This window comes from Etheostoma spectabile, chromosome 13 (genome assembly GCF_008692095.1).
Source record: "Etheostoma spectabile isolate EspeVRDwgs_2016 chromosome 13, UIUC_Espe_1.0, whole genome shotgun sequence".
Taxonomy (NCBI): Eukaryota; Metazoa; Chordata; class Actinopteri; order Perciformes; family Percidae; genus Etheostoma; species Etheostoma spectabile.
This window is the reverse complement of record NC_045745.1, coordinates 25,996,020-26,014,970: the sequence shown is the minus strand read 5'-3', so window position 1 is coordinate 26,014,970 and position 18,951 is coordinate 25,996,020. Positions and strand designations below refer to the sequence as shown.

The following is an 18,951-nucleotide window of genomic DNA, read 5'->3' as shown; positions in this document are numbered from 1 at the left end:
CTTTATCAGGATGCATAGTATCCTGGATCCATGAAATAACTGGCCTTGAAATATACAAATGTGCCTGCTTCTATGGGAATTTAACATAGGGGTGTATTGTTATGACCCCTGTATTTTAAGGAAGAACGTTTTTTATTTACATTATTCATTCACAAAGAAAACTGGTGTCCTTAAAAGGTAGGATTTTCCTAATTTTTTAAAAATTTAGGCAATAAGATCAATTTCCAAAAGATGTTTTTTTATTCCTCTTTCTAATCAACTTTAGTTGATTATCAACTGTAATCAGTCAAAATCCGATCGGATCTTGTATCTAAACTCAACTTTCAAGCAGGCTATGCTTCAACTGGCTTGCATCTTCCTTGTTTTTGTCTTTGGTCATTGATGTCAACAAAAACTAAGCACTGTTTAAAAATCGCAACTGATATATTTCATCATAATGGATACTGCAGTTACCACATAAACACACCAGGCACTGCGTACTGGAGAAGCTAGGTCCCAAAGAAACAGTTGAGTCCCAGAAATAAGGTAGCTCTGCGAGAAGTACAGAGTAGGTTTTTGAAATATGTGGTACAGGCCTAAATTATATTTTCTTCCTGACAGCCATGTGTTTGGGTGTCCCCAATCATGGCTGACGTAGAGTTTCTGTTGATCCTAATGTGTTAGACCCCTGCTAATTATAGAACTAAGGTTTTACATTTAACCAAAGTTTCTGTATTTTCTCCACGTCTTACTTTTAGCTGTTCTGCAGCTTCTTTACGGTCAAACCTGTATTTTTTGTAGCAAACTCACGAAAAACTTGGCCAAATGTGGTGCCTCCCATACGGGAAGTCATAGGCTTGATCTTGATATGTTCATGCTATTCCCTAACTTTGCATTATTTTCTGATGTTATGTTAAGAGTGGAGAAGAAAGTACATGCCTTCAGCTTGTAAAAAGATGTTTGTTTGCTGGCACCAACAATGGGCCTTGGTTTATTTAAAAAAAAAGAAAAAAAACTATTTCAGTGTTTGTATACAAAAAGGCAAACGCAAATAGTCAAAGACGGCTGTGACAACACTGCTTGAGTGACAAGATGACTGCTGGCGAATTGTGATAAATAAGCCAAAGTTATGCGCAGGCCATTCAGGCGTGGAAAACTGCCCCAAGTGAATTCATGTAGCGGAAACACTGGAATTTATTTCAAGTCATTGAGTTTAACTCTGGTAAGACTCTTAGCAGTGGTTCTCAACAGTCCTACTGCTTTTCTTTTCTACAATCTAATCAGGGATTACCTGATTAACACCTTTGATCCCAGGTGGAAGCCATTTCCTAGGCCAGACTGACACCAGTACTGACAAACTGCCGTACTGTATATATTCTAAGAAAGGTCAACCATCAATCCTCAGTCCAAACTTGCTTCTTTTTTCATAAGTCATTTTGCCTGATTTGCAAAGAGCTAATACTTCTTGTTAAAAGTTTGTTAAGATAAAAGTTGAATGGGTTCAATTAGAGTGAATTAATACACAAATTCACAGTTGCTAGCAAAATAATAATGGAATACACATTGCACATTACCTGTCATGTAGTCCAATGGGCATTGTCTCCCCTCGGTGTACAGGGTGCTCCATTACCCTCGCCAAAACCACACCTCAAAAACAAAAAACACAGTACTGTCAACATTTGAGTGCAGTCTTCCCCCCCCCCAAAAAAAAAACAATCATTCAATTTCATCCAACAAAAACAAGATAAAGCTGTTGCATATAGACAAGTTTTGGTTCGGTACTTGCAAGTCAGTCGTTTTACAAAATTTAGGGGGGCTTTTGCAAGGCACTGTATCTGTGTCACATTAGCCGCTCTTGTGTTCCGACTGGACCAATTTGGGGATTTTTAAGTTCCTCCGATCGCAGTTCCTGTAACTCTTTCAGCTCCTAGTCCAGGGCAGGGTCTTTTGTTCCCTTTTCCGCATAGGAACCTAGGTTAATAAGAGTCGTGTTTCAGGTACAGACTGACCAACAATTTTCGCCGTCTTACTCCTCACTAAATTCACTTCTGAGAACGTTTTAGGCGAGAAATGAACTGTTTAAGATTTAGAATATTGGCAATATTGCGAAAGTCTTTGCCACACACACAGTACATTAGATTTAGTATTTAGCTCATATTGATTTTAACACTATAAAGACCTTTGCTGTGCTTGCGTCACTCTCTTACCCCTCCAACCAGTTCCTATGGCCAATTGGCCAGTGTGAATGCAAAAGGGAAAACTGGTTGTGGGGGAGAGTAGTTAGTATAACTGTTTAGAAGTGGACTATTCCTATACCTAGATACCTGTATATACCTGGTCAGAAAGCGGCTATTCTCATCAGGGGCTGAGCCCCCCTAAAAGGTCTGATCCTAGAATCGCCCCAGCTGAAAGCAAACAGTTGTGTGTTTGACAGACTTTAGCTCCATAAAGCATGTTATTACTTCTGAGAGCGGGGTAATTTATAGTGATGTGAATATAATTGCATTGTTCAGTTTGGATCTAAAATTGGCGTATGGCGTTTCTCGACCCCCATCCCCTGCTGAAATGTGACAGTTGCATAATATGTCTAACTTGTTGCTTCACACAGAAGAACTAGGCTAATTGAAGCTTAAAATATATATGCCGTATGTGTTACTTGACAGAATAATCGTCCTCGTATTTTGGAATTCAGCTGACATGATGTACAAAATTAAGGAAGTACTACGATGTCTCGATGCTTTAAAAATAATTGCAACTAGTACACACACACACACACTTTGGATACAGTCACGTTTCCTCAATAGTTGCTTCTTAGTTGTTGTTATAAACACGTTAAAAGTGACATGATTTTAGTGACACAGAACTGATGGAGTAGACAGTTTGCCTATGCAACAAGCTGCACGCTGAACTCCAGGCACGAAGTCGGACAGGTTAGTCCTTTAACAGCTAAGTGTGATACATTCAGAGAGAAACTAGAAGTCCACGGCAAGGTAGCTGACTTACTTGCTAGCAAAGGCTGAAGGCTACCATGATCTAAAAAATGTTAAGTGTTTATGTAGCCAGACTAAACAAGTATATTGTCACAAGAGGCAACGCTGTCACATCGGAGCTTTGCTTATTTTCTGGCCATGTTGCTTCAACACAGTCGTTACACCAGTGGGAACAGGCTAAGGCTAACTAGCCAAGCTAACCCTTTAACATAACACTGGCTAGCTTAAAATAACGTTAGATCAAGACAGCCGACTACATGACTGTTACTAAGTTGTCGTTAAACATCGCCCACTAGCTAGCTATGTTACCTTGAGTAAAGACAGCCTAAAAGACCGGGGTCTTAACCACTTGAGTTAGTTGGGTTAGTTATTTAGTCTGGTTGGTTGGTTGGTTTGCCACCAGAAGCATTAGGCTGTGACTACCTGTCAACCTGGTATTTGTTGAGTTTAACATTTGATATTTCAATCACCATATGTATTCTAAATACACACTCTAAACTTTTAAATAACAAATCCCATACCTTCGACAACGAGATAACGTTAACTAGCGTCCTTGTTTTCCTTCCAAGCCCTTAAATCCACTTATACCACTGGAGCCTCCTTCCTTGTTTTATCCAATGCTGGTTTCGCTTACTAGGAGAGCTGGAGCATCCACACTTTCCATTGGTGGAAGAGTATGGCAATCTTCTCTCATTGGCTCAAAACTTCCGTTACTAAATAAAGTGTTTCTAAAGAGGAGTCGTATTTCTGTGAAGCGTTTGTACCCTGAAACAAATGTCTGAGTTGCTTTGCTTAACGAACTAATAATTGCGGTAACTTAGTGTTAACTCGAAACACTCAGCCAACCAGTGGTTACAAGGAAAAGGAAAGGCTACCTGTTACAAGTAGGCGTTACTAAATTTTAGAAAAGTAACAAGGTTACACATGTCTTTGATGCAAAATACTATTCATGCGGTCATTTTTACAAAAGCAGAAGTATGACTTATGGGGTTTAATATCAGGGTGATTGAAGTGAAAAATTCTAGATGAGGTAATGACAGGCTATACTTGATCAAACATAGCCTTACCTTACAGTAACTGCACAGATGCAGTGGATGCCTACATTACTGGCTACATTACGGCCAACATACATTGCTTAATATCTAAAAATCAAAGTTTGTTAAATATATACTTTAAAACCTCTGCTTGCATAATAACTGCCTCTACCCTGACACTTATGTATGTCTCTTTCTTACTTTTACATTTTCATTATTAGCATGACCCTAATAAAGTACAGTGTTGCTAAAGCAGGTTTTTCTCAATAATTGTATGCTCCCCCCCCCCCCCCCCCCCCCCCCCCCCACACACACACACACACACTTCCTCTTTGTCTCAACACTCTTCCTCAACAAAGCAGACAATCCACAGTGTAAAATAAGCGTAAGTGCTCAGAAGAGCCCCAGCGATAGGTGTTAAATCTATCACTAAGAGTGACCCCTTTCACACACTGTAGTCATTGGATTTACTGTTCTTGTAAAAAAAAATGCAGCTTTAATGTCACAGGGGAATGGTGTGACATTTGTTTAATAATGCCTGATATTTCACTTTGAGTGATGTTTATGGCCATAGAAGTTTCAAGATCCTTAGACCATCCTAATCTCAGCATATTGTTGTTGTAATTAATTTATAGGTTTACTTTTTTATACACAAAAGATGAAGAAAAAAGGCAGACAAAAGTCAACCCTGCGTTTGAAAACCTCCTATAAAGTGAATTGTTCGTTGTTCCTTACCGAAGCCTGCTTAAAAAACAACCTTGGGATGCAAACCCCACTGTGAGTTTGGGGGTTTAGTTATCAACATATAAACACGCCTAAGGATAATGAAATAGTTTAAAACACAACAGTGATTATTTTGCAATTCATATTCATGCCATGCTTGATAATATTAATGTAACTACAATCTACAATATGACAAAAACAAATTAATATGCATTCATTAAAATGCTCTTAGGCTCTTTCAATAATCCCTCTGTCACCTTTTTGTCCTCTCCAATCAACAATTAAATTGCAAGCTTATTATTAATCAACTGATGCATTGATCTGGAACAGAGAGAGCTTTGGAACAGACTTCAAATCCAATGGTAATTTTAAAGTAGCCTTGGCTACTCTACTCTAATGCCTGCTTATGCTATGTGTGAATGAAGGGGACCGGCAGCTGCTAATTTATGTGCATGAGTTGCTGTTAAATAAGCATTCAATATACAGCACCATGTAATTATATTTTCTAGTATAATTAAAGATTCCCAAACATATTCCTGAATCAGTTATTTCTGCATCATTTTCAATGTTATTACTGTGAATGGCCCTGTGTTACCAGGGGCACACAGAAGCAGAATAAAGCTTTGTAGTGTTAAGCATGCAGTGTCTTTTGAAGGCAGAATGTGAACGATGTGAGAAACTTTAATGTACATGAAGAGCTGGAGCCTGGCAGGGAAGGAGGCTGTGTTTGAACTTTGAAATAAATAGTGATACATGACCAGTGCAAGGTCCAAGAAAAATGTAACGTTACATAGCGAGGCACCCAATATAATCAATTGAGCAGGATTTTGAGGTATGGAGTAGGGGATAAAAGTGGATTAAGGAAGGTACTGAATACATAACATTGAATAGATAGATCAAGGAATCAATGATATACTGATATGAGTCAATTTTAGCACATCATACACATTTGTATGTCAGCCAAGTAACAAGAAATTGCACTGCAGAAATGTCAAAGATTAGTTTGTGATAATTCACGTGTTAATTAGACAGACTGTCCACCAGAGAGCACTGACAAGTTCACAACAGTAAAATGTTCTGGTCAGTAGCCTACATATCTTTGCCACATTTTTTTATACAGATTGAAAAATGTTGGATTTCTTCTTCTTCTTCTTTCTTATATATAGAGTATATATTGGTTTCTGCCTCAAATCCCATTAGATTTAGAGATGATCGAGACTGCCCTGATGAACTCATCCTTCCACGTTGCTTTACAAGCCTTTGCATCTCCATGGACAGTAGAAGAAATGATCTCCCCCATGTCATTTGACAGCCTATCCCTGTTTTTAAATAAGTCCAATAGTGGGCAGTAATAGCAATGTCAAATTCAGTACTGACTGTCATCTCAGTGAAGTAGAAGAAGAGAGCGCCTGGGCCCCGCCCTTTGACTCACCTCGCTAAGATGTATTTTTTTGAATTACTGATTTGTTGATGATGCGGATCTGGCTCCGGGTATCTTGACAGCTGATCTTATGCTGTTGTAAATACGCGCTTTTTGGTTTTTGCTTTCATAGATTATACTTTGCTGTGAACGAGACATATTTATAAGAGGGTAGAAAGCTAGTTAGCAGTAGGCGTTGGTCAGCCCGTACGACCAGATTACATTTGTTAGCCTAGCATTTTGCTAATATACTGTATACGTTAACGTTACAGTTATGGCGTGACGTTGGACAAGAAAGTGGTTGACGACGCCTGGGCCAAGCCTTTTAAATTATAACATAAATAAAGTGAAGACAGTATATATATGTGTGTTACACTTCCATTCGCAGGTTAGGCTTTTAAAGAGCTGCCTGGCGACTAAGTTGGACTAGCAAGTGCGCTAAATTCATGTTAGCATGGCGTCAGATACAAGTGACACCGAGGAATTCTATGATGCTCCCGAGGACGTTAATTTCACGCCATCTCCCAACGTGTAAGGAAACACATTTTGATTATATTACTGCAAGTAAGAGTGACGAATGTACCATGTGTTCTAAGCATTTAGCTGAGTTAGCAATGACAGCTAACGCTAACTAACATTTGCAAAAATGGTCATTTGTTTATACAGCGCTAAGCTAACTGAGCTGCTTCAGAGAGTCTCGAGTCGGCTGCAAATTACTGTCCAATCTATTTTGTATCCAAACTATTAAACTGTGTGGTAAAGTTTACGTTACGTTACTTCAGTATACCAGCTGTCAGCTGTTAGTGCAGGGAGAGTCAACTCCAATACTCAGGTCACATGATGTTTTTCCTGACATAAAATCGAAATTTTAATTTCAAAACATTGTTTATTAAAACACCAAAAAGGTACTGCTGGCTGTCTTTGTGGGTGCTTGGGGGTTTTGACTGGTGAGAGCAACGACTGAACTCAAGATTAACCAGGAAACAATGCCATGTTTAAAAAAAATAATGTTAGGAAATGCTTTCAATTTATGAGGAATTTTAAGAAACAACACCAAGATTAAACCATTTCTCTTTGACTTTATGTACGGTTTACATTATAGCAATTGGCAGATTTTTTTTTTAGTAGATATAAATTGTGGAGTCCACCATGTAAATATCCATGCAGTGGATTAGTCACCTATGTCACAATATTAATCAAGTTAGTTTTTTTTTTTTTTTTTAGAAACCACCTGTATCTAGCTACTAGTACTGATCAAGTTTAGAAACCAATCTTTTGAAGATTATGGCAGTATCTAGTTGCTGTTATGAAATACAGTCTATAGAATTCATAAACGTATGTTCACTAAACATTCAGCACATCTCCAGAAAATTTGTTTAAAGACAGATGAAGTCTGAAAATCGGATTTCTTTTTGGGATAAAAGAGTTATAATTCACACATTAATTAAACTCCTCAAGTTAAAAGATACAGTAATAAAACATTTGGCTTTCGATCTTGTTTTTTAGACATTGACTTTCATTGCCTTTTTAAACTGTATCCCTTTTTGTTTTTTAGGTCACCTGCAAAGTTTGTCATTCCTTCACCTCAGGTATGTTTATGTAAGCCCAGTCACTGTTTAAACAAGGCACTATCTGCTGAGTTGCTATCGGAATGAATTTTTAAAGTCATGTTTGAAAGTTACCAACCCTTAAAATTAAAGTAGAGGTACTCTGAAGTAGCTAATACATAGAGTTGTTACTAAATGTGTTAAGGTAGTTTGTTACTTGTTGTTTTTGACAAATAGATTCCTTCTGATTGTAAACGGTTGTTATTTAGCAAAATGACTACCTGTTTGTTTACTTCTTGCTAGTTAAAATTGCTTTTTGAACTAAACCCTACTAAAACAGCACGCTGTTCTAACAAGTGTTGACCTATCTAGAGGTGACTGCTTTGTTGATAGTAATTCATCATGAAATTACACCTACCAGTGACTTTATTGTAAGATATTGATACTTTGTGTGAAAACATTAACCCAGGCTGTTTAGTAATGATTCATGTCTGCAAATACTCCACCCTTTGCCATGATCTCTGCCTCCTACGGTGGTTAGCCGGCTTCTTCTTCCTGACAGCTAGGAACATGTAAATTCAATTTAAATGAATTATCTGGCCTTGTTGCTCTGCCTGCCCTTCCCACGCAGACGGTTACAAATGAAATTCAAATTACATTTGCTACTAACAAGACATTGAAATGTTGATTTTGCTGCAAGGGGAAAGTGCATCATAGAACAGTGTTTCATGCATGGATAACATCAGCATGGCTTTAGAGTCAGTCACGGAGATTACCCCCATGGCAAGATGTCTGCATCATATGGAAAAACGTAGCTGGATGAAAGAATGTGCTCATGAAACATGTATTTCTTTAGTTAAGTGCCAATACTCTACAACTGTTTTTCAGTCTGGATGTGATTTATGAGTCTTGTTGTAAATCAAACGTGGCATGTGACCTGTTATTTCCTATGTGTATGTAGGTAAAATTGTGTTTGAAAAAAATTGTGTTTCTAAACCGCTTTCACAGAGATCTGATGCACAAGATGTGAGCTGTCGAGTGGCCACATCTGAGACTCAAGATGATTCTCTACTGGTATGGTTTTCTCTATTATCGCACACAAGATGACTGGAGTTTCTTCATATTTTTATTTTGTAAATAAAGTGTACGTTACTGTGGATTTCATAGATATCTGTATGATAGTATGTTTTAGAAATTACATATTGTGCAGTGCGTTATGTGGCTATTACTTAGGTTGTGAGTTTTTGTTTTGTGTTAACTATTGTGAAAAGAAAGGAGAGATAAAAAGTGCATGTACAGACAATAACATATTTTATTTGTAGGCAACTTGCATCATAATTGCTGTAATGTCAAGTAAACAAACTGTTCTCTTCCTTGTAGATCATTGATAGCATCATTGAGGAGAGTCAAAAGGGAAGTGGTGGTGATGTTGGAGAAGTGGCTCAGCTGTTAGATCAGTTACATGTTGATGTAAGAGCAGAGCCAGAACCAGTACAAGAGAATAATGACCAGGAAGTTCCTGTGGAGCTAGCAGCGCCAGCCGTCCCACCTCAGCTTGTTGAGAGGCCCGAGGATCAACAGGAAAGTGCAGCAACAAATGGAGCATGCTCAATACCTGTCCCTGAACCCACAGATCTCCCAGGGCCATCAGCTGGGTCACAGGAAGGTGTTCAGCCCCCAGACATCACAAGCACTGTAGGACTGGGTCAGCCTGATGGGGCTGTTGTGATTGTAGAAGGGGAGCAGGAGCAGAGACCTGCAGATATCTTAGACCAGGTCCCATTCACGGACACGCAGGCCGACTCAGACTCCTCTGGGCCTTTGAAACCCCCACGGCAATTCACAGTGGAACCAGACATTGTAGCAAGCACCAAGAAGCCTCCTCCCTCACGCCCACCCCCTCCCAGCGGAGGTCCTCCACCTAGACCGCCGCCACCGTCTTGGCAGAGTCTACCTTCCAAGAAATCTCAGGAGTGTCTGAGGCCGAGGTCACTGGAAGGTAGAGAAAACAGTTCAATTACCAGACACAAAGTTTGATGTATGTTACATTGATCCTAAATGTTGAGTTAAACTTTAAGACATTGTTGAATTAGTAAGTAAAAGTTCAGCCCTTAGAGCGATATTTTCGGTGGATGCTGTTATCTCACATCCTGTGCATAAGACTACCTTTATTTTATAGCTGTTCTGACAATGATCTTTGAAAGGGATTTAGTAATCTTTTGGTTTACAAAAGGGAAATGTTTTAAATGCTACCAGTAAACCCAAATTTCCACAAATATGTATTTGAAAGACTGAAAGAACAGCTCATAGCATCCCATCCTTTATATTTGAGGTTTTACTTAAAAGAGGACGAGTATCTTGGCAAAATGTCTTTCTTGATTGTTTTTCTTAATTACCCACAAGCCACTGCATTCAAATACAAAGCAGATAGAATAGTTCACTGGTTCTTAAATTAAGTGTTGTGTTTTGTATGATTGTCCAGTGTCTGCAGTCAGCGGTGATGTCCTGGAGCCTTCTGGCCTGGTGTCTCCTAGCAGCACAGTGAGGAGTCTAACTAAAGACCTGCAGCATTCCTTGGATCTGGCCAGCGCCACCAGTGGGGACAAAGTTGTGACAGCACAGGTCAGCGAGACTCAAAAATTAAACTATACGTGGTGTGGAAGCTTGACTATCTATTGCACTATTGATTGCTTTGTTGTTGTTGTTTTTTAGGAAAATGAGGATGAACACGCTTCATCTCAGAGTGGAGGACAAACTCCAGGTCCTCAGCGTCCACGTTCCAACTCTGGTAGAGAACTGACAGATGAGGTAAGAGTCACTCTGTTTGTTTTTATTGCCTTCCATCAGCTTGAATCCAAGCCATAACCCAACCTCTTGCACATTCCTTCCACCTACCTTCTATGCACCAAATAAGTACTTATGTGTTATCTTAAAAAAAGGAAATCCTGGCCAGTGTGATGATCAAGAACTTGGACACTGGGGAAGAAATCCCTTTAATCCAGGCGGAAGAGAAGCTTCCTGCGGGGATTAACCCCCTTACTCTGCACATCATGAGGAGGACCAAGGAGTACATTACGTAAGCAAGAAATTATTGTTCTGTTTTAGCTACAGAATTGTTAAATGTGATGTGCATACAGAGCCAGTATGGTATTGGTTAGAGGTCTTCACTGGTCCAAAAATGTCTTCCCAAACCCCAAAAGACCTGGATATGTACTACCCGAAACCAAACTGTTTATTTCTGTTATTCCTCTCTTGCTGATTAAAACCGCACTCATTCTTTTAGCGTAAAAGTCCACTTGCTCGCTGTCATGGTGACAGATTGCCAACGTGATCTGATTAGAATCAGCTTTGCAGTTTCATTGCATCTATCTATCTCATAATAAAAATAGCCCCAGCTGTTTGCCCTTTTGAAATATAATAACAATTGCTTATTATCACAGCAGCGTTAGCGTTAGCGTTGCTAATTTGCTATTGTGTGCTCTACGATTATGATCTCTCCTCTCAGTGAACACACACACAAACACACAAACACACACACACACACACGGGTCATAAGGGTTTGGATGGACCCGTGAAGACCGCAGTATCTGTGTTTTGTGAGGAACCCAGTGTGTTTTGAAGACACAAGTGGTGCTTTGTCCAGTACTACAACATATGCACACATAAAAAATAGAAAGAATATACTGAATCCAGACACTTCATTATCAAAACAAACTTCTAGTAAAAAGCTTTTTACCTAGCAAGGATATGGGCTTGTTGTTGTGGGAGCATTGCCAGTGTTGGCAGTGGTACATTTGACAGGTACATTTGCATGTAACATTTTCCCATCGGGTGAAAAGCTTCTTTTTTTTTAAAGCCTTATCATGTAAAAACTTGTCATGTAAAAATTTACATTTTCTAGAGGAAGTTGATCTGTTATATTTTTCCCACTCAGGAATGATGGCGCACAGTCAGATGACGATGACAAGGCTCAGGCTCCACTGGCAGACACAGATGGCGGAAAACTAAAACAGAAAACGTGAGTGACTTCTTGTAGCCAGTCGCTGGAATTAATTTTCTTCCCCTCTCACCACATGATCACATATAGAATATAATATGTTGTTCCTTATTTCTAACCAGAACCCAGTTTAAAAAGTTCCTGGGCAAGTCTGTGAAGAAGGCCAAGCATCTTGCTGAGGAATATGGAGAGAAGGCAGTCAACAAAGTGAAAAGTGTGCGTGATGAAGGTAAAAAAAAAACACTTGAAATGAAACTTATTTATTTATTTTTTCAGAAAATTCATTGTTAATATACAGCTTTAAATTATACAGTATAACATAACAAAAACATTACCAAATTCCTTTTCCTGAAAGGGTGGTTAGTTTGTTTTTTTTTAAACGCAGAGAACAAAAGAGTTGTCATTTCTAAATGGATGTGGGCACTGAGGATCTTATATTACAAACATAGCGGCAGTCAAGTAAACGCACTACTGAATCCTCAAACTCCACAAATCAATAACATCAACACACTTTGTTAGACTAATACTGCAGATCACTTTGCTTAGAGAACTATGTGTATCTACATGTGTTTACTACATGGGTATTTATCAAACTGTTTTGACATAATTCCCCGTGCATTGGATCTGGAACAAGCTCTTCATAATCATGAAAATGGAAAGCACTAATATGGAACATTTTTTAAACAAAGGTGAACGTTGATTTTAAAGGATTTGCCAATGCCACCACACGCTTATTAAAAACTAATGCCGCTGCAAAGGGTTTGATAACCTTAGTCGTGTGTGCTCAGTGTTCCACACAGATCAGGACGATCCGTCGTCAAGTGACGATGAGGGCATGCCTTACACCAGGCCTGCCAAGTTCAAGGCAGCGCACAGCTTCAAGGGTCCCTTTGACTTTGATCAGATTAAGGTTGTACAGGACCTGAGTGGGGAGCACATGGTAAGATGCTCTTGGTCTTTCTTTCAAATGTTATTTATTTATTTTTGTTTGTTATCCATGTTTAATAGAAAATGTGCACCAGTGAATGCTCATATCACAGCGTCTTTTCCTCAGGGGGCCGTTTGGACGATGAAGTTCTCTCACTGTGGGAGGCTGCTGGCAACAGCAGGCCAAGATAATGTGGTTCGCATCTGGGTCTTAAAGAGTGCCTTTGACTACTTCAATAACATGAGATTAAAGTACAACACGGAAGGTAACCTCTTCAGCATCTCTGATTCAGTTGTTGGATGATGGTGATTGATTGTTTCAGTTTAGATGCTTAGCAAGATTCTTTTTTGCTTGGCTTCTCCAGGTCGAGTTTCACCTTCTCCTTCTCAGGAAAGTTTATGCTCCTCTAAATCTGACGATCCCGGAGTGAGTGAAATTAATAATACCTTTTTGATTTGTGGTGTTGTCTGGTGTTTCCAGAAATTATTATAAGATCCGGTTATTTTTAAGCTATTTTAGTCATAGTGATAATATTGCAATGCTGTTTTACAGTCTTGAGACTACTAAAAGATTGTACTCTTGTCATAGGCAAATTGTGCTCCGGAGGACCCAGACACAGAAGACAGGAATGCCCCTTTCCGTCAGGTCCCCTTCTGCAAGTATAAAGGCCATACGGCTGATCTATTGGACTTGTCCTGGTCAAAGGTGAGGTCTCAATGCCCTCTCTTTATCCTTCTTACTCTGTCCTGTTTTTATTTCTTTTCTTACTTTTTTCCATTTTTGTTATCCAGAACTTCTTCCTCCTCTCCTCTTCGATGGATAAAACGGTCAGATTGTGGCACATATCCAGGAGAGAGTGTCTCTGCTGCTTTCAGCACATTGATTTTGTCACAGCCATTGCTTTTCATCCCAGAGTAAGTTGCCTTAAGTCTCTCAGAACCAATCTACACATTAAGTCATTTTGTCTCCCAGACTGTATTTAGAATAACATTTGCTTCTTGTTTCCCAGGATGACAGATACTTTTTAAGTGGCTCTCTGGATGGAAAGCTCCGCCTCTGGAACATTCCTGACAAGAAGGTGGCCCTGTGGAATGAGGTGGACGGCCAAACACGTCTCATCACGGCAGCTAACTTCTGCCAAAATGGAAAGTATGCGGTCATCGGCACCTACGATGGTCGATGCATCTTCTATGACACAGAGGTATCCAGCTGCAATACCCTTTTTTTTTTTTGCTAATGCATGGTGTCATTATGCCCTGATTATCAATTTTTTTTGTCATGGATTCATTCCAGGTTAAATGTATTTTTCTGTTTGCCCATTCCTTAGCGTCTAAAATACCACACTCAAATTCATGTGAGGTCAACCAGAGGCAGGAACAAAGTTGGCCGTAAAATCACTGGTATTGAACCTCTACCTGGAGAGAATAAGGTGACATCTGATCTCTGTTCTAAATAGATCTACAGTATGTTCCAAGTCCCTATAATGATGCATGTCAGTCCGACTTGTTAAATGACAAATTCCCTCTCCCCTCTCAATAGATTTTGGTGACCTCAAATGATTCCCGCATTCGCCTTTATGACCTGAGGGACTTGTCTCTATCCATGAAATACAAAGGTTATGTCAACAGCAGCAGCCAGATCAAGGCGAGCTTCAGGTGAGGACTTTTCATCTGGTTTTGACTTGAGCATTTTGAACAAGCAGCAGTAACAATTGAGTCTTTGTACAAGTTTCTATGTGGCACTGCACCTTGAATCACTGTGGGATTATGTTCTACAGTCATGACTACTCCTTCATAGTCAGTGGCTCAGAGGATAAGTACGTGTACATCTGGAGCACTTACCACGACCTGAGCAAATTCACATCCGTACGACGGGACCGCAATGACTTCTGGGAAGGAATTAAAGGTAGCTGTGCTGCGGGTTGAATGACAAACATGTTTTTAATGAAACTACCTGTCGAATTAGTGTGTTCCCCTTGATTGAACTGACAACTAATCTTTAATTATTTTTCAGCACACAATGCAGTGGTCACCTCAGCAATTTTTGCACCGCACCCAGGCCTTATTGTTCCACAAGAAGCTGGAGCAGACAAACCAGAAGCAGAGTGCAAGAGCCTGGACTCCACCGACTCTGAAACGATACCCTCAGGTATGTTTACCTAAAGTCATTCCTGGACAGATTTCATGACATCAACACTGTCATTTCAGTGCTATAAAATAAGTGTTGTCCTTTGCAGGAGCCCTAAAGACGGATCACACAGAGGTTCTGCTCTCTGCCGACTTCACTGGAGCCATCAAGGTTTTCATCAATGTAAAAAAGTACTGAGCTCTTCAGAGGTTGCCAGCTCCCCACACTCAGCCTGTCAGTCGGAGAGCAGTCCTAAACATGAAGGACAGCCTGTCAGGGGCCATCTGACGTCACCTTACGGTTATTGCTCTGAGACAAAGAGCTGCCTGTAGCTTTTCGAGAGAACACGGACCCCAAAGTGGAAGATGAGAGAATGGGCTGTACAATACAGACAGGGTGTGATTCCCTGTCACATTTCTATTTTTTATCTTTAATACCAAGCAACTGTGAATGGTGTGGCATTAGGAAAACCAACAAAAAAAACAGCCAGAAAAGCCAAGTGTGTGTGGTCTGTTCAGATATCTGCTAATTCACAGCTGTATGGTCAAGACTGAGTATAGCTCAAAGGCTGTAACAGTATGCGCACCTTATTAATTTCTTTTGCTCCCACATTTCAGAAAATATAAGTGGAAGATGCCTTCCTAATCTTAGTCACAGAATTTAATGTGTCATGTAAAGCGATGTAACCATTTGTCTTGAAAGCAAGGTGGCTGGAAATTATTTTCGTCTACAAAATCTAGATTGCTTTTCTAAATTCAACGTCTCAAGCTTTCCTCTAAAATATATCAAACATTTCAGTGGATGACAGCAAATCTACAGTACAGGAAATCTGTATACATTTATTAATTATTAGGGCTGGGTATCTTACATTTGTCAAACAATACTAGCTCTTAATTACTTTTGATAAATTGTTTTGTTTAATGAAAGCACATTTCATTATAAAACTCAAATTGTAAATTGAGTGTGTAAGATTGCATACTCGCTGCTTTTGTAAACAGAACCAAATGATGCTCTATTAATTTCCCTTAATAAAAGTCCACACAAACTAGACACATGCTTCTTGATAACCTTTTTTAACCTTGGAAAAAGCCAATGCCAAAAATGTAGTAGACTAACAGTAAAAATATATTTGATGCCTGGCCCTACCAATCATGTCCTCCACACACTCATCTCCAACAGTGATTTATTCTGTGTCAGAACTTTGCAACAACATTCTGGTTATCAGTTTAAAAACAAACATTAAAACAAAAATATATATAATTAGTTACAGTGTTCAAACTTCATCATACAAAAGAGTGCTGAATCTTGCATGGATAGTGTAAGTTGGGACCAAGACAACAGACTTATCAGTCTGTTTAAAGAGCGCTGCTTTGTTTAAGCCACAGATACCAGCAGTTATGTAGTGATGGATGACGAGGTCCAGAGTCGAGTCAATGTTTGCTCTTTTTTGCCTTCTTGTGGGAGCGATGCGGCGACCGTGACCTGGACTTCCCTGCCTTCCGGTCTGGAGACGGTGATCGGGAACGCTTCGACCATTTGGGAGACCTTGTCCTGTTGAAAGGGTTGAACATATAACAGATTTACTTCAAGAATAACAATCGGGATTAATACATTGGCAACAAAAACATCTCATGGCACTTGCTTTAAAGGAGAGAGGCTTCTCGATTTTCGGGTCTGGTCATCGGGATCTCTACTCCATCCTCGTCTTCTGGCCCCGTCTTCACTTCTTTTGCTCCTATCTTTGTCCCTCCTGTCCTCCTTTGACTTGTCTTTAGACTTTGATGTCAACCTCTCATTCTTTTCTTCATCTTTTTTAAACTCCTGTAGTAGACAGGGTAAAACATCCCAATGAAGTCAGATAAAGGCTTCTATGTCTGCCTGTTGAGACTCAAAAATACGATACGGAACTGGCTTGTAACGTAAAGGGTTCTTTACGAGGGGGAGCTGTTTGGGCAATGTCAGACCAATTTGACAAGTGCTAGACTGTTCCAACTTCAGTAATTTCAGACCTGTAGATGTAATGTCATACCAGTACATATCAACATCGACACCTATTTTTATAGATGCGGTTTTCTCTGTGTGGAGAAAATTAATACTGTCAAAAAATGCACATAATACTTGGAGCAGTGTAAACTGTTCTCACTCAATTATTCAACAGAGAGATGTGCTCCAGAAAACAAACCATCAACTTTACATGTTTAACTTGTAAAGAGAACACAGCGACATGCAAACAGTAACTGTAGCTCGACTTTCCTCCCCTGTGTATGGTGCCGTTGCACTAAATATGCAGATCTGAAACGGCTAACGTTAATCCTTTTGGCTCTGCAGTTGCACATAAGCTGTCTGGTTGTGAATGCTTTGCATAAGTAACACTGTTTTTTTTTACTGTGCCAATTGACTAATTTCATGGTCTAATTTTGATGTACTAATAGCAAGCACTTTTGTAAATTTTGCCCCATCTTGTTCTTGAGTAAAGAAAAATTTCTATTACACATCAGTGATGGTTGCCTTTTTTCCTTTAGAGACCCTTTACTGCAGGATAAACACTGGGTGTAAATAATAACTGCCTTAATAATTCAGGACTTATCGAAGAGTAAAATTGAAGATGCAAAATGAATTGAGAAGTGTCCAGGAGCCCACCTTCTGTTGCAGTTTGTTCCTGTAGTGCTCCACTTGTTGTTGTATGCTCATTCCAGTCTTCCTCGGCCTCTTGCCAGATTCCAACTCATCTTGAATCTTCATAACCTTTACCTGTGTCAAGACACATCTAATCAATTCTGCATTTTTATTAACTATAATTTGATGTATTTTCAAACAGATGAAGATGCCACTGTAGGGAAGCAGCAAACTATAGAGTCAAATGTAAATTGGTGTGTAAGGGAATTAAAATATGCTAATACAGCTGCTATGGCTAACTGTTCTATACGGAAGAAGATTAGGACCACTGGTGAAAAAATTATGTGAATTCTGACTTTAATCTCAGAATTCTGACTTTATTTTCAGAATTCTGAGAATAAAGTCAGAACTCACATACATTTTTCACCAGTGGCCCTAATCCTCTTTCGTAGTTCTATTCAACAAGTGATGATGGAAAAAAAATAAAAATAAAAAGTCCCTATTTAAATAATCTTATCCTTAATTATTAGTGATTAACAGAATATTCAGGTGGGCAAGGCATGAAGTCTGACTTGAATAAAATAACACAGGACAACCACATTGTGTCTATAAAAGCAAACGCACTGTTCAGCAAATCTTGCTTTGTAGGTGATTGTTTTATGTACACTTGCCTCCAGCTCTCTCAACCTTTTCCTCTTGCTCTCAGACATCTGAAAACTTGTGAGGGAGCTCTGGAAGTCTGCACTGTCACATTTGGACGAACTGCCAGAGTCCTCGCTACTGTCACTGTCTGAGTCTTCAACTCCATCCTGCGAGTTGACACTGTCAGGGAGAGGAAACACGATGAATTTCTTTACCATTTGACATTTTATGTACACTGTGTATGCTTCTCCCGTGTATAAAATGTAGACAGATGGGGCATTGATGCCAACCACAGAGGCCTTACCTTACATTCACTTTATCTTCACTGTTATGCTCCACCACCATGTCCCACTTAGACTCAGTTTTGGCTTAGAGAGAAAGAAGAACAATGAGCAGGATCACAGGGGGGGAATTAATATACAGGTGAAACTAAAAAAAAAATTTGAATATTGTGAATAGCTTCAATATTTTAGGCTAAAAGTGTCCCACTAATGAGCTTTTTAATGAATCCAAAACACCTGCAAAATGTTCCCGAGCTTTTAAATGGTCTCTTGGTCTGGTTCAGTAGAATTTACAATCATAGTGAAGACTGCTGACCTAACACTTCACGGACACCCTCCACAAGGAGGGAAAGCCTCAAAAGGTAATTGCAAAAGACGTTGGATGTTCTCAAAATGCTGTATCAAAGCACATAATACAAACTTAAGTGGAAGGGAAAAGTTTTGGGGGGGAAAAAAAGGTGCACAAGCAGCAGGAATGACCACAGCCTGGAGAGGATTTTCAGGAAAAGGCCATCCTGGACATGGGCTTCATATGTGGTGTTCCTCTTGTCAAGCCGCTTCTGAACAACAAAACAATGTCAGAAGCGTCTTACCTGGTCTAAAAGAAAAAAAAAGGACTGGTCTGTTGCTCAGTGCTCCAAAGTCCTCTTTTCTGATGAGAGCAAAT

General features: G+C 39.5%; 3 protein-coding genes across 4 annotated transcripts in view; 1 reads left to right on the top strand and 2 right to left on the bottom strand.

The window, feature by feature from the left end:
- Positions 1 to 3,749, bottom strand: part of klhl13 (kelch-like family member 13) — a 36,983-nt gene extending 33,234 nt beyond the window's left edge. For both annotated transcript variants that reach the window (XM_032534066.1, XM_032534068.1), the window contains exons 1-2: positions 3,491 to 3,749; positions 1,554 to 1,626 (exon numbers count right to left, since the gene is read on the bottom strand). In XM_032534066.1, the coding sequence (XP_032389957.1) occupies positions 1,554 to 1,606 (53 nt within the window). In that variant the 5' untranslated portion in view covers positions 1,607 to 1,626; positions 3,491 to 3,749. The remainder of the gene's footprint in view (positions 1 to 1,553; positions 1,627 to 3,490) is intronic.
- Positions 3,750 to 6,118: 2,369 nt separating this feature from the next.
- Positions 6,119 to 17,235, top strand: wdr44 (WD repeat domain 44). The gene is made up of 20 exons (XM_032534055.1): positions 6,119 to 6,677; positions 7,702 to 7,735; positions 8,702 to 8,767; positions 9,074 to 9,692; positions 10,176 to 10,315; positions 10,406 to 10,501; positions 10,633 to 10,769; positions 11,628 to 11,711; positions 11,813 to 11,919; positions 12,479 to 12,630; positions 12,745 to 12,883; positions 12,983 to 13,044; positions 13,207 to 13,323; positions 13,410 to 13,532; positions 13,628 to 13,819; positions 13,946 to 14,047; positions 14,158 to 14,273; positions 14,396 to 14,523; positions 14,632 to 14,766; positions 14,855 to 17,235. The coding sequence occupies exons 1-20, from the start codon at positions 6,601 to 6,603 to the stop codon at positions 14,941 to 14,943; spliced, it is 2,715 nt and encodes a 904-aa protein (XP_032389946.1). The 5' UTR covers positions 6,119 to 6,600; the 3' UTR covers positions 14,944 to 17,235.
- zgc:163098 (U2 snRNP-associated SURP motif-containing protein) overlaps positions 15,912 to 18,951 on the bottom strand; it is a 14,154-nt gene continuing 11,114 nt past the window's right edge. Inside the window, exons 20-24 of the mRNA XM_032534056.1 lie at positions 18,308 to 18,371; positions 18,033 to 18,183; positions 17,386 to 17,496; positions 16,388 to 16,566; positions 15,912 to 16,296 (exon numbers count right to left, since the gene is read on the bottom strand). Of these exons, the coding sequence (XP_032389947.1) occupies positions 16,176 to 16,296; positions 16,388 to 16,566; positions 17,386 to 17,496; positions 18,033 to 18,183; positions 18,308 to 18,371 (626 nt within the window). The 3' untranslated portion in view covers positions 15,912 to 16,175. The remainder of the gene's footprint in view (positions 16,297 to 16,387; positions 16,567 to 17,385; positions 17,497 to 18,032; positions 18,184 to 18,307; positions 18,372 to 18,951) is intronic.